At 34.1% G+C, this 16,129-nt stretch overlaps 1 protein-coding gene across 7 annotated transcripts in view; it reads right to left on the bottom strand.

Moving 5' to 3' along the window:
• Positions 1 to 518: 518 nt before the first annotated feature.
• LOC149791578 (PTB domain-containing engulfment adapter protein 1-like) overlaps positions 519 to 16,129 on the bottom strand; it is a 116,793-nt gene continuing 101,182 nt past the window's right edge. For 5 of the 7 annotated variants that reach the window (XM_089970136.1, XM_089970137.1, XM_089970138.1 and 2 more), the window contains 4 exons: positions 13,457 to 13,559; positions 10,955 to 11,029; positions 4,339 to 4,499; positions 519 to 3,280 (listed from right to left, as the gene is read on the bottom strand). In XM_089970136.1, coding sequence (XP_089826262.1) covers positions 3,203 to 3,280; positions 4,339 to 4,499; positions 10,955 to 11,029; positions 13,457 to 13,559 — 417 coding nt within the window. In that variant the 3' untranslated portion in view covers positions 519 to 3,202. The remainder of the gene's footprint in view (positions 3,281 to 4,338; positions 4,500 to 10,954; positions 11,030 to 13,456; positions 13,560 to 16,129) is intronic. The other 2 variants (XM_089970135.1, XM_089970133.1) reach the window with 1 other exon arrangement.

Below are 16,129 nucleotides of genomic sequence, written 5' to 3' on the forward strand. Positions count from 1 at the left end.
GACATGGTTAAACTAGAATAATCAACAAGCAAAATAGCTAAGAGAAAACAGCTGCAATTGTCTACATTACTTACAATGATACAAAACAGGCCAAAGTATCATAACCAAGAGCTCACAAATATCTTCATGCACATGACTCACATCACAGTGCCTAAAAACTGACACATACACAACATTTACCATATAAACTCGTTAGTAAGTCAAGTCCAACTGCAAATTGTACAAATGCCGATCTGCTATTGTATTATAAGGTGGCAAACCGGAGTCTATGCAGTTATGGTAATCAGTACAATAGAAAGACACAGACTCTGATCTGCAAGTGCACCATGCAATGGCAAACCAGGGTCTATGTTGCTTGCATGTGGATTTGATTTATAAGCATGATTATAGGGTAAGCAGAGAGAGGGAGGCAACTCTACTTGACCTACCATAAAGAAATATTTGGTATAGATTACTGTTCTTGAATTTACTCAACAAATCAACAAAATATGGAGGGAAAAAACCACGAACGTCATAGATAGAATCATCACTTTATTTTCTTACAGCATAAGAAACATATGAATCCTTATATTTCTATTGTAAATGGATTAAATTCCAATTTAATACCATCAAACAATATTGCATAATAAAGCAAACTGTAGGAAGACAAATATTCCCCTTCCAAATGTGAAGCAAACAAAAGTTTAAAGTTTTTAATGCCATGAAATCCAAAATGAAAGTGGAAGCAGACATTTGGTGATCATAAATGCATACAGACAAAGCTACATTCATGCTGATAAAGATTTATGTAGAGTTTAGTTCAATGATGCATACTGGTTTAATTCAAACATCTTGTACTTCACATGATGGATGCAAAATTCCACAATAACATTACAGATACATATTCGGTTCTACCTGACCAGGTAGTGGACTAAATTTTGCATTTGTCTCCATCTTCAAAGGTTTCATAGCTTGTGTCAGAAATCTATAACTGATCAATACATACACCACATGCCTGACTTTTGGATGTTTCAGTGTAAAACTGAGTGTAACCAGGTGACAACTCCATCAGCAAAAGTGAAAGATAGCCAATACAGTGAAAGATAGCCAATACATGGTACATACTGTTTGATTGTATTATAATCAAACTCTACTAAGCTACACACTATGTTTTCTCAGTTTAGAGCGGAAGCTTTCCAATCTGTGTTATATGAAATTACTTATAGAAAGGACCATGTTACCATCTTGTAATTCTTCCCTGCATATACATCCACATCAGATTCACATAAAGTGTGGAAAAAAGCAAAGAAAAAAAAAGCAACAGCAACAAGTTTTGTATCTAGTACACATATCAAATCCTTTGTTGCTGAAACATAAATTGCTTTATTTAACAAATGTCTGAGGAGTATGAATGGTAAGATAAATATCCTGCAGCAGAAATTAGAATTAAAAATGCAGTCTTTTCCCGCATAAGCAACTGTGTCCCTAAGTAGGCCGTAATGATGTACAATTCATGGTTCAAAATACACAACAAGCAGCCAAACTGGGTTTGAAATACACACTTGCAAATAGCATATCTGCTACTGATCCAGTGTTTTCTCTTACCTGTTAAAATTTTTTTGCCATAAAATATTACCAGCAAAAATTTCTGAAAAGAAAGCTCTCAGTGACACAAGGCTTGGATTTACCGATCAGGACCAGCTTTTCCAAAATCTTCTTCTCACAAGGATAAAGGAACAGATTTCCAATGCTTGCATCAAAACAAAAGCAGATCAATGTATTTGATAACTCCTGAAATTTCATTAAGATAATGAACATGTGCATGTGAAAAATATGGATCAGCTTAATGTGTTTGTCAGTGAAATTCTTTAATAGCAGACCATGTAAGTAATCACAACAATATTATGGGTATCAGAAAGTTCTTAAAGCAGCTGAGGATGAATACATGTCACCATATATACTCGCTTATAAGTTGAGTCAAACTGTAAACACCAAAGATCCTGCTTTTTTTGTAGCATAATGCACCTGCAGGTCAGGGTCTATGCTGTTTGTTCCACTGATTAATCCTAACAAACTGTTCAGACCCAGATCTGCTGGCACATTTTGTGATGGCACATCTGGGTCTGTGCAGTTTGCAGTTGGATTCGACTTATAAGTGAGTATAAAATAGGTAAAACCATTTTGCTATAAGATTAAAGTAGGTAGCACAAATTTGTTAAATTTCAATACAGATAAATTAGTTTTTGCTGTAATTTTGCACAATTTGCAAACCATTGTTTGCATATTTGATCTGAAAATTGAAAAGTTACCTAAACTGGCACCGTGTCTCTAATCCCTGGAAAGCATATAAATATGGCCAACATACAAACGCTTTAAACTCTTGTACTGAACACGACATGTTAATACAAAGTACGCCATTTGGACACGTCACAGACCAAAATGTGCCAATGGTAAATATGTTTATACAATGAGTAACAGCTTCAGAAAGCAAATAAAACCTATGTTGCTTGATCAGAATCCATAAGATTAAAAAACTAATGGAAGCGCCCTAGAATTGAATTCCACTGTTATTACAACATTTATATGACAAGTAGCATGTTTAGGTTTACATACGTCCTTTTACTCTTGAAATATTGTGAAAACATTTGTTTTTTTATGTGTATTAACATTTTTGGCAGAATATAATTTTTCATATTTCCTGATTGTTAGAGATACCATAATACTGGTCCATCTTAATTGGTAGAATCATGTATATCAGGAAAACTTCCACTGATGAGGATTTATAAAATGCATGTATATTCTTCAGGATGCTTCGTAAATATATACATATACAGTCATAGTAGAAGTAGATTCAACAGAAAAATTCTTGTATTTTCTGTCCATAACATTCATCACAAAAAAATCTGTAAATTAAGAGCAAAAATCTGCTAAATATCCACATTAACAATTGTATATAAATTGTATTAAACATGATATTCAAGCTCGACTTTTCATTATAAAAATATTGGCATCTATTGTGGAATAACTGCTCCAGAGTTTGTGGTTACAGCAGGACTTGACCCAGTCTTTGGGCCAAATCTAATGCATACTGTATGATTCCTCACAAAGCCCTTCTCTTTTCCACATCCAATCATAGATGGACTCCATAGAAAGCATACACATCAGTATACATTCAACATAGACATGAACAGTCCCCACCACTTCCATATTTGGTTACCATGTTCTATTTTTGGTTCAAAGGGTCAAGGTCACCTAAACTGAAGTCATCTGACCCAAATGATAAGCCTCGGCTGAATCCACTCTGAAATAAAAGAATTACTCAGTTCACGTGAATAATGCAATTATAAAACATTCTACAAGTCCAAATATTGGAAACAATTTGGGTTCAATGAATTTGTTTTTGCTTTGTATTTAACATAAATAATAGAAACATTTAAAAAAGCCGTTAGCCTACATTGGATTAAAAAAGCCATTAGCCTACATTGGATTAAATAATCAAAAGCGGCAGTTACTATTTGCTTATCATATAGCTTATCATATAGGAGTCACATGTCTTTTCAGGTGCAGAAAAGATATCTTACGACAGTCAGTTAAAAAAGTATATAAATATTAACCCATCAAAGGAACACAGAATGAAGTCATTCTGGTGAGAGAATAAAAAGCAGATTATAATGAACTACATTTGGCTGGTTAAAGATGCAGCCCTCAAGATCCACCACCCAAATATGACTGCAGCCCTTAAAACCCACTACACACAAATACGATAGACACCGTTTTCAACAGTGCAGGAGAAACTGGTTTAAATGCAAACTTACACTTTAGTGGGATGGATGGAGAGACATCAGCAAATATTTGTGGCATGGCATTCATTTTTGAGGGCAAGAAAAGCAGGATTGTTCTCTCAACTTTTGATACTGAACACGTTGCATGTGTTGAGTTTCATTTAATTTCTCTCGTTGTTGTTGTAGTTGTAGTAGGGTTTAGCACCATTTTTCAGCACATGATAGGCTATACATGGTGGCCAGTATTAATGGTGGAAGAAGAACCTGGGAAAACCCCAGAAAGAACCACCGACCCACGAGAAGCTACTGGCAAGTTTTCTCACATACCCACATTGGCTGAATCCAAGACTTGAACCCACACAGACAGAGGTGAGATGGCAGTGATCCGTAATGGAGCGCGTGTTAGATCACTCGGTCTCTCCTTGTAGATAAACATACAAAATTTAAGAGAAGACAGAATGGGCATTTTTAAGAAATTATCATCTAAAAATTTGGGGCCAATCTTTTCCCATTATTCATGTACAAAATTAAATTTGTACAATATTAAGGATAACATCTGATTTACTGAATCATTTACCTGTAAATCCATGAAATCCCTGTCCATATTTTGAATGGCTCTGTCAATGTCCTGTGGGGCTGCCTGTGCTGGGTTAAAGGACCCCATTCCAAAGGGATCATCTAGTGATCCCATTCCAAAAGGATCAGTTGTGGAAGACATCTGGCTGAATGGATTTGAAGCTGAAAATAGATGAGGATTTTCAAATTGAAATCTTTTTCAACCTTTTTGACTGTTTAAATTTATTATCATAATGACTGAGTAATCAATACACTTGACACTTGCATATTATCTTCTAGCACTCATTTAGCATAAGGTCTCATGGGATGACAAGAAAATTACACACCTGGACTACTGGACCTGCTTCATTGTGAGTTTGACCCAACTGGCATCCAGATATAAGTGACATGTGATAAAATATTCTGATTCCTTTTTTGCAATGGAACATGTACATATTCCATGTTGGCGGAACAACAAATTTACTGTGTGCAAACTTTGTGTATGCATATGCATATATACATCATTGCATACATGCATGCACATACACATGTATACTGAAACTCCTCCATAACAAAAACCCTTTTACTGAAGGTTCTGAAGATGTGAAATAGTACATCTTTTTACACACAAAAAATGTTTTTAGAGAGAGAATGTAATTATGAATGAACATCTGTGTATTTGTGTGAAAGAATGCACAAAATAAGAAAGCTGTTTCTTCGTTTTAACATTTAATGGAAACGTTACTAAACAACGAATGTTGCTTCTAAAAATTACATCTGGTCACAACTGTTCTACAGAAAAACAGTCAAGTATGATTTAATAATCATGATAAATCAGTCATCATCTTAAGAAACATTTAAGGAACATTTTACTTTTCTAACTTAGCTCCAAGTTCTTTAAAGTTATGAATGATAATTCATAATGTTTAAATACTTTGTATGATTCATGGCAAATTATTCTCCCAGTTTGTCCAACATAAATTATGGCACAGATTCTTTGACCTAATTTTATCATGTAAGGAAATGGATGATGCTCATCCGGTTCTTCTGATATCTTGACATGTGAGTGAAGATACATAACAGTGATGGCTCCATAAATATATGCAACGATGCTACTCAGTCTGAGTGAATCGGACTTTTTGATTACTGTTTTGTCAGTCTCCATTACCAAATCATCACAAGCAGGGCCACATAATAAAGGCCAGGGGATTTAAAAAAAGAGAAAGAAAAAATATATTCTTTGGATCTTTTGTACAACAAAAAAGAATCAACCACAATTATATAATGACAAACAAAATTTACCTTTCTCAAATGGCTTATCTATAAGCATTTAGTTCAAATTAGCCTATTGTCAGCCCTAATCAGTATTGGTGCATGTACACTTGGGACATTTTATCACAGATAAGCTTACTACAGTATTTGCTAACTGTAAATAATCTGGAATCTGATAATATGTCCCAGTGGACCTCACAAAAATGGACAAATTTTGAAAGACTGAAATGAATAGAAAGTGAGCAAAATAAATGTTCTATATATTATAAATATTTGCTCTGTGAAAAATCATGATCACCGTTATCAACTGTTGTGCTGTGATCCTGTGCAGGGTAGGTCATATTAGCTTGCAAAGAGTCACTGATACACTCAGCTCCACATTAAGAATGTACAAAATGGATCAAAAACCTTGGCTAGTGATGATGGGGCTAGACATTTTATTGTCCTTTGAAAATGCTAATGAAAGAAAACTGGCTGCAAAAAATAAAATTTGTTGATGGAATCTTCTGATTGGTGACAGAAAGGGTGACAACTGGAATTATAAAGATGAAATGATCATGACAGAAAGGGTGACAACTGGAATTATAAAGATGAAATGATCGTGACAGAAAGGGTGACAACTGGAATTATAAAGATGAAATGATCATGACAGAAAGGGTGACAACTGGAATTATAAAGATGAAATGATCATGACAGAAAGGGTGACAACTGGAATTATAAAGATTATGTGATCATGGTTTAGTATTTATTAAAGGGTGACAACTGGAATTATAAAGATGAAATGATCGTGACAGAAAGGGTGACAACTGGAATTATAAAGATGAAATGATCATGACAGAAAGGGTGACAACTGGAATTATAAAGATTATGTGATCATGGTTTAGTATTTATTAAAGGGTGACAACTGGAATTATAAAGATGAAATGATCATGACAGAAAGGGTGACAACTGGAATTATAAAGATTATGTGATCATGATTTAGTATTTATTAAAGTGTAATCTACCTAATCACTCACAATACTGACATAAAGGATATTATTTACTTTGTCAGTGAAAACAATACAAGTTTCTTGAAGTGATCTTCAAGATATATATTTGCAACGTTCTGTCTTCTTTCTTGTTGCAGAAGGGGTGGCCACATGTATCTGTCAAGTTCACAGCATAATATCACAAACTTAAAATCATATTCCAGACAAATAATGGTTTAGTTATTTCTATTGACAATGTGGTTTATTTGATACTAAACACTTTATTTCTTAACAATTTTATTTCTGATGAAATGGCACGGACAAGTCCTTCTATCTAAGGTTAGAGGAAATTATTAAAGTATGCATATTTGAGAACAATATATGTATCAAAGGAAATTATGAATGGTATGTGAATACACCCCATACCCACACATATATTTAAACACACATCAACATTGGTATGCATCGTTTTTCAGTCAGCTTCCATCACATTACCATCTCTTCCTCTATACTTCTTAGCAGCGATGATTTTGCATGTATCGACAGTTACTTGTATTTGGGTCATATTTAAAATCCCATTGGTTGGATGAAGAAGATATGATGAGACATTACAGATTGATTACAGATTACAGATGAAGATATGAGACATTACAGATTACGGATGAAGAAGATATGATGAGACATTACAGATTATAGATGAAGATGTGATGAGACATTACAGACTATGGATGATGAAGATATGATGAGACATTACAGATTACGGATGATGAAGATATGATGAGACATTCCAGATTACGGATGATGAAGATATGATGAGACATTACAGATTACAGATAAAGATATGAGACATTTCAGATTACAGATGAAGATATGATGAGACATTACAGATTATGGATGATGAAGATATGATGAGACATTACAGATTACAGATGAAAATATGATGAGACATTACAGATTACGGATGATGAAGATATGATGAGACATTACAGATTACCGATGAAGATATGATGAGACATTACAGATTACAGATGATGAAGATATGATGAGAGATTACAGATTACGGATGAAGTTATGATGAGACATTACAGATTACAGATGAAGATATGATGAGACATTACAGATTACAGATGATGAAAATATGATGAGACATTACAGATTACGGATGATGAAGATATGATGAGACATTACGGATTATTGTGTATTCCAACAAACATACTTTTATGTAAATTCAGAAATTGTTCTTTGAATATCAAAATTAAATTATTAAGAACTTATTGCTGTAAAAAATGCTGTACATCTCTGTGGAAAAACTTTAGTGCATGCATAAAGAAAAATTAGTTCTAGGCTTTTATAAATGATCCTTACGAAATGGAACAGTGCCTATACCATGTCCGTAAACAGTGTATCCTTTTGGGATGCAAAATTGAGAGTAAAAATTCTCCTTGGTGTCAAAATTAGGGGTCAGACTGAGTAAAAAACAAAACTTGGTATCAAAACTAGGGGTCAAATTAAAGATTTGGGGGTCTCTGAAGCACAAATGAGGGTAAAGCAGACCTACCAACCCTGATGAGACTGTTTCAGTAAGGCAGTTGATTTTTTTCCATACGTTTGACCAGTTTTCATAAGGTGTAACAAAATATCATAAACTGCAATTGTAAAATGGGAAAACCTGTGTAAAAGTTTGGTATTTGAAACATGCAGCGACGGTAAACATTATGTTCAACTAAAAAGTTTGTTAAGTAAAAGTAGTCCTTATTTACCACTACTACAGTTGTACAAACATCAGTTCCAAACCCTATGCAGCTCAATGGCTTGTTGCTATTTCTCAATTTGACTTAAACATTGTTTTTGTTCAGATGCCAATGGAAATCATATCTCCCGCCAGGAGACATACTCCAATTGACATGTGATATCCAATAAACATAACTGTGTCCCTTTCTGTTTTTATTCATAAGAATTTGAATATTCCTTTTTATTATTCTATGCTGATTATTAACACTTTTTAAGAGGCTTAATTTCCGTTTCATCTTCAAAAAGCATTGCTTGCTGGATGCCATTTTAAAAAATTCTGTAATCGACAGTTGGATGATGCAGATGCTTCACATGAAAAAATATGTGCAATTTAAAACATCTGAGGTACTGCTGTAAAGTTAGTCTGGTTCCCTGACTAATTCCAATATTTCTCATGAAACATGGATCCAAACCAAACACAGGTGAACCAATTATCCTGATTTTTTGGCAACAATCATTTTTCCGTAGTTTTTGCTTTTATTCTGAAAGTCTGTAATTTAATGGTCATTTTCGTAAGACTTATGGCAAAATCGTAAGAGTTGGCAGGTCTGGTAAAGGGAAACACTAGTAAACCATTATCGATTTAGTTCTGAAGAATTACTGAGGAAGTATGTGTTTTCAATAATGACAAAAGTATCTAATAGTAAGAACTGTATATTTAAATTGCTATGAAACTATGACATTGGTTTTAATTCCTAGATTACAGATAGATGGAACAAATTACTCTTTAGATGCCTTAAATAATTTTGTTCTTAGCAATGACAGAAACATTCAGCAGTTGTATACATAACAGTACACAAGATATCTGTGATTTGTTTGTTTAAAATACATTTATATCTTAATTTAGATCTATGGACCATGCAGTCTGAAATAAAGAATTCTTACCTTATCTTAACACATTAACCTCTGCTGCCTCGATAACTCGTCGTACTTTACCTCCCTCATCTCCCGAGTGCCTCGATAATGTGGCTGAGTTTACCTAGCTTATATCCTGGGCACCGAGTTTGAGTGGCAGTATTTGTCTAGGCCTGTATCCCGCACGACGAGTTAAATCAGCGCAAACCATTGGCTGATTTGAAGCCATTTCCTAATTATGCAGGCAGTTTAACCAATAAAATTTTAGCTTACATAGATAGAGTGAACACTGCTGAACAGAGGGAAAAAAATTTGCTTTCGATAGCAGCAGAACTAATCAAAATATATACATCTGAAAATGATGCAAATTGACGAGAATCAGCCACTGGGAGCAGACTTTTACTTGACAGATTCTGATGGAGAATTGTCAGGATTTTAATCAGATGAGATTGATAGTGAAATCAAAATAGCTACTGGAGATAACAGCAGTAGTGGTGATAATGAGAATGTTGAAGAAGAAGAAGAAAATGAAAGAAGAGCTGATCGATGGATCTTAAATGATAAAACATACATTGACAAGAGGCTATACAAAGGGCCAACAATGGATTTAGACCTTGATGCAAATGAATTTAATTTTTTTGAGCTTTTTTTCTTTTGAAGAATCGTTAAATAAATGTTTGGGAAATAAATGTTAACATGAGTGCTCATTATTCAAGGTTTGTTAAGTGTTTTGTTAGTTTTAAAATTTTCATTGAGAGTTCTAAGGAAGAAAGGTAAAGAGCAAGTAAAATATGCCCATTTGTGTACAGTATTCACAGGATGTTAAGTTTACAAGAGAGACGACAAGTGGAATTTCTGTGTATATCAAACAGAATTATTTCATGGTGTTAATAATTCTGTGTGAATTCATAATGGATTTTATGGATTATTCATGGCAAGAGAAGCGAATTGGCAAGTACATCATTTGTTTTCACCATAATGCATTAGTTTTATTTCTGCATGTAGCATGAAATTTATACCGTTATGTATGTAATTTTATTGAGAACTGCTGTGCCAAATTTCAGCTTAATTAAACGAATACAAATAAAATAATAACAAATTTATTGTAAGTAGCCCCCTCCATAAAAATCTGCAAGCCAAGTGCTGACAGCAAGTCTCAGGGATACAGGCACTGGTAAGGCTAACACTGCTCTAGGTGATCTCTGCAAGTATGCTGTAGGGGACTGCCTAGTTGTTTGGCTCAGGGGTTAATGTGTTAATGAAGGCATTACTATTTGGGGAATTATGTGCAACAAACTTGGAGCTAATGACTGGTTATCAATCTGTCCACCTGTATGTTTATACTCACTTTCAGCTAATGACTGGTTATCAGTTTGTCTACCTGTATGTTTATACTCACTTTAAGCTAATGACTGGTTATCAATCTGTCCACCTGTATGTTTATACTCACTTTGAGTTAATGACTGGTTATCAGTTTGTCTACCTGTAAATTTATACTCATTTTAACCTTGATTTTCTTCATACACTAGTTCAGTCAGCGTTTTTTTAAAAATCTTCCCTTTAATTTCAAAAAAAATTGTTGGACGTAATGGAAAAGGTGCTCTTATGAGAGAACATTAATTTAACAAATTTAATTGAAAACAAAAATGCATGGCTATCTTTTTTTTCCAAGCTTGCTGAACGCCACCAGTATTAATCAGCAAAACAAACCTGATGGTAATATTTTATCTGTTGCTATGATAACAATCTGACCTGTTTTTGCTCCCGATGCTGAAGCTGTATTGGTACTATGTGTCCTTGACCTTGTTGATGGAGGAGGTGGTGATACTGAAATTAGTATGGTACTTCAATTTAGGTTTTGTTTGAGAATTTTACCTTGCTGATAAAAACTGTCGACAGCAAAAACAACTGGAAATGTAACATGTCCTTCAATAAACTCTTTCTACTGTAAATTGGTTTAAATTTGTGTGGTAACTAATTTTTATGGTTTTAGTGGTGACCATGAATTTAAAGTCACAACAAAATATTTTTCATGCTGAAACTTATTGTTATTGTTATGGGGTTTAATGCCATTTTTCAGCACACGATAGGCTATGCATGGCGGCCAGTATTAATAGTGGAGGAAGAACCCAGGAAAACCCCAGGAAGAACCACCGACCCACGAGAAGCTACTGGCAAGCTTTCTCACATACCCACATTGGCCGAATACAAGACTCGAACCCACGCAAACAGAGGTGAGATGGCAGTGATCCGTAACGGAGAGCGCTTTAAACCACTCGGCCACTTGGGGCCCCTGAAACTTAGAGCGCTCTCCAACCCAATCTGATGGTAAAGCATCACTAGCTTTTGTACTCGTTTTAATACCAGCAGTATTTAATGTGCAAAGAAATAAAGATCATAATAAGTTTATGAGGATGATAAACGATAGAAATTTATGGATGATTTATTTAATTTTATAAACTTGAAAATTTTATTCTAATGCAATGACTGTTCTACAGTAATATATTACTTGTATCCTTCTTTACTTTCCAAAGAACATATCATATCCATTTATAATAAGTAAAATAATGACTGAAAGTGTATGCAATTAATTAAAATTTGTAAATATTATGTAAAGTGATGGTATGAGAGTTTAACATAATGAATGGATCATGAAGCACTGTATTATAGAGAAGTGAAAGCAATTAAAATGTCTGATCAAAATATGTTGTTTTGTTAAAAACAGAAATGTTGCAATACAGTTTTAATGTTGTTAATCGTATGTACTTTTCACAAGCAAACAGAACATAAAAGCAAAGTGTTATCATTAAACATATATAATTGCTGAATAAATGATTAGCACTATAGTTTTGTTTCATGTTTGTCCAAAGTGACACTTTTTCAAGCAATGGAGATAATCCACTTTGCTTTGTGTGAGTGTCATGGAGATAATCCACTTTGCCATGCATGGAGATAATCCACTATACCATGCGTGGAGATAATCCACTTTGCTCTGTGTGAATTGCCTTAAGGGCATATGTCATCAGATTGATAGAGATCTTAGCTGACAGTACACCTCTGCTGAGTAATAACCTGTGCTGTGACATATAAATCCAGGGGATGTATGTCTGGCACAAAAATTGGTATGATGTTGTTTTCACTGAAATGAAACAGCAGCTTCTCCCATGCCAAGTGCTTTTATAACATCTGAAAGTGCTGCCACATTTTAAGTTTCCACTTTTTGACAATTGTCTCAGAGACACTGTTTTTAACAGAACTGTTTAGTGATGAAATTAACAGAATCACTGCACCAAATTTTGTTAATGAAACAAAAGTGTTAGTTGAACTAAATATGGCATTCTGAAATGGCAGTCCACAGTAGCATAAATGTACATGAGCAAAATAGCCAATTTCTACATTACTGTGTAGAAACCATTTGTCTTCCTTCTGTCACACTGACCATGACTTTTGACCTTTCTGAAATGAAATCGACATGCTCTTTAACCCAGATGCAAGTCATCCACAAAGCTGTTGATAATGGTAAATGGAGGAAAATTCAAGTTACTGTGCAGAATATAAATAGGGAACAGACAGATGGATGTACAGGTGGCACAATAGACTCCACCTTATGACTGCCATATATGGTAAGAAAAACTTTTAAAAATCATACATGTTGCTAAATTTCAAGATCTGTTAAATTAATCTTGACAATTTTAAGTTTTTTTTCAAAAAATTAAAGTTTAAAAAAATAAAAATGGTCAAAATCTGTATTATTAATACAAAAAATTCTGAAACATTGTCAGATTCAACTAGTGATTTAGCTTATGATATATTAGTCTTGTATCATAAGTTTCGCAACTGACTCCACTGTTACTTGTCATTTTCATTTCATTAGCCTAATAATTGTCAAAAACGTTATGGAAATATAAACTATGAAAGAGCGCATCTGAAGGAAAGTATAACTGATATCATTTGCAAGGACTTCACAATGAGTCATTTTTGCTGCGCCCACCTTGGTGGAAGCTTGATATAACAACCACCTTGGCGCTGTGTGCATCTCCATGTTTTGTACATCCATCCATCCCTAGATTAACCTCGGTGTTAAAATTTATTCCAAGTCTTTACCATCTTAATAAAATGGCTTCATCATCTAAACTCCGATAGATTACTGTCAATTATTTTTTTCTTTTTTTCAAAAATAATCATCATCATGGAGAATTTCAGTAATAGATAATATATCTTAAAATCATAAAAAAAAATATCGAAAAAGCTTACATAACCCAGGTCTCAATGGTATACTGGGTTGTCCATTGAAAGTAGTCCCATTTGTGTGTTGTATATTTGTTGCTTGTCGACTAGCTGTGGCGATGTTTGAAGACTAGAAAAAAAGAAGACATTTGTGTGATAGTATCATCATATTTTTTCCATGTTGTCCAGAATAATATCACTGGATGGCCTAGAGACTTTAACTTCTTGCTCACAGCGTGTCTCTTTGACCCTCCCTCCCCATAGTGAGAGTTTATGACAGATAAATATGTGAAAATCAAGCTGTGTCTCCCCATTTTCCCAAAAGTACTACAGTGAACCTCTCAAGACTGAAAACAATTTAGATTTTAAGTACTTTTGGTTTACTGATCCCTCTAATCACAAAATAAGATATTGTCAGTTATGTCCACTGAGTTATCACATAATGTACATATTGATTAGTGCATTCTGTGTTTTATTACTATATTAATCTTGTTTCTATTTCACGTATACCAGTACTAGTTTTTCATATAAATTAATCAAATGCATTTGATTTAATAAAATGTTACTAGTCAGTAAATATGAGAACACTGTTGCAAAATTCTTCTTTTGCTGGAGTTTGTCAGCACCAATATAAAAGGTGAGAGTACGAACTTGCTTTAAGTTTAGAAGTATGTTGACTGAGGGTTTCTGACATATAGTATCAGACATTCATAACTGTCAAATTAACATAATCTCCTTTGATTTGCAGAACCATAATCTTCTTTGATTTGCAGAACTATAATCTCCTTTGATTTGCAGAACCATAATCTCCTTTGATTAGCAGAACCATAATCTCCTTTGATTTGCAGAACCATAATCTCCTCTGATTTGCAGAACCATAATCTCTTCTGATTTGCAGAACCATAATCTCCTTTGATTTGCAGAACCATAATCTCCTCTGATTTGCAGAACCATAAGATCTGATTTGCAGAACCATAATCTCCTTTGATTTGCAGAACCATAATCTCCTTTGATTTGCTGAACCACCATACTATTAAAGCCAAATGACTTTGAAAGATGTCATTTTAGCCATTGTAAAGACAACAGATTAGCCGATTGTTGACATGGAAATATTTCCTCCCCACTTTCACCCCAAATCTAACGCCAACTTGCAAGTGTCATCTCCTGCTGGGTCACCATTGCAGTGTCTACTATTGTGGAAACAGACAAGGTCTTTACTGAGTATTGGGTGTCAGTCACAGATCAGTGCATATCCTGGCCAATTATCCCAACAAGAAAATACATTTTAAAACTAGATGACAATGTCATAACATTTAAGTCTTCTGTGCCAATGTTTCACTGAGTTCAGTCATATTTTCTCTTTCGCTCAAGTTTTTGCATAATGGTTTACAATGTTAGTTTAAAATATGTACAAAGAGAAAACCCAAGACTGTTTAAAATAAAATAATGCAAATTTTTATTTCATATGCAATATATTATTTTCAAAAGAAGACAAATAAAATTTTAATAAATTCATATATGTTTTAGGTAATAATTGAAATTTCGTGCATCAGATGTGGAAATTCCAAATTTTAAAACAAACCAATTTAGACTGACCAAAATGGAAAGAGAATGGATGTAACAAACTGACATCGAATAGTGCAAAACTAGTGTTTAATTTGCCTGAGCACTTTCAACTCTCACTGGGCCTTTGTCTAAGGCCAACAGAAAATGTATACATGAATACAATAAACAAAAAAATATGTTTGAAATTAAGAGTTTTTAAAGCTTAAAAATGTTTAATCCTTTGCCTATTTGGATTCAACTTGACTGATGATGTGGCAAACAAGCTGGTATTGACCTACAAATGGAGGAGCTGCAACGCCACCTGTTTTTAATGTAAAATAGTGTTAGCATAAATTATACCCCAGATATTGCATTGATTCTGTCAACAAACCTCAGTGACCTACTAATATACAGAGAAAAGAAAAAGGTTGATTGGATACCATTCATCCTGACCTACCATTGAGACAGCCCCAAAGAAGGTAAAATTATCCAGAAACACTGGCTCATAATGGAATCTTGTGACCACTAAAGCTAATCATTCCATAAAAATCAGAAGTCTACTGCACTAGGAAAAACCTCAAAGACAGCCTATTCATAGCAAAGTTAATGCTAATCACAAGCCAATACCATCCTGACAAAACCCGTCAAGATACGATACAGATCAGCATATTCTCTGTCACAGTGATGAGCACGATGTTAAACATACATGGCCCAAGCAGGGTGAACGTAAATCATCTCATCACACTTAAGATCTACAGCCTTCTGTATGTCAGTGAAATTGAAAAGCTACACAGAAGGATCAATCTTCACCGATCTAGTTAGATGAGAAAGGAACTGGACAGACTCACAGTTGAAGGACACTTCTCTTCCTTTGCTCATACTTTCAGTGATGTAATACAAACTGCAAAGATAACCTTAACTAAGAATATAAAGGAATCATACTGGATAACCCACGTTAGAACACTGAAACCAAATGGCTTAAACTAGAAAGACACCAAAAGGACAACCACACGCAAATAAAATCGTGTTTATGACCAATAATTACTTCGTTTTTTGTAGTAGTTCTTCCTGGTATTATTATTGTAATGGTAAATACTCATATTACAGAAAGAATGAAACATCCAGGATTTAATTTAGGGATACATCATTTTGCAT

Source organism: Sinohyriopsis cumingii, chromosome 9 (assembly GCF_028554795.1).
Source record: "Sinohyriopsis cumingii isolate HCF-2022 chromosome 9, ASM2855479v2, whole genome shotgun sequence".
Lineage (NCBI taxonomy): Eukaryota > Metazoa > Mollusca > Bivalvia > Unionida > Unionidae > Sinohyriopsis > Sinohyriopsis cumingii.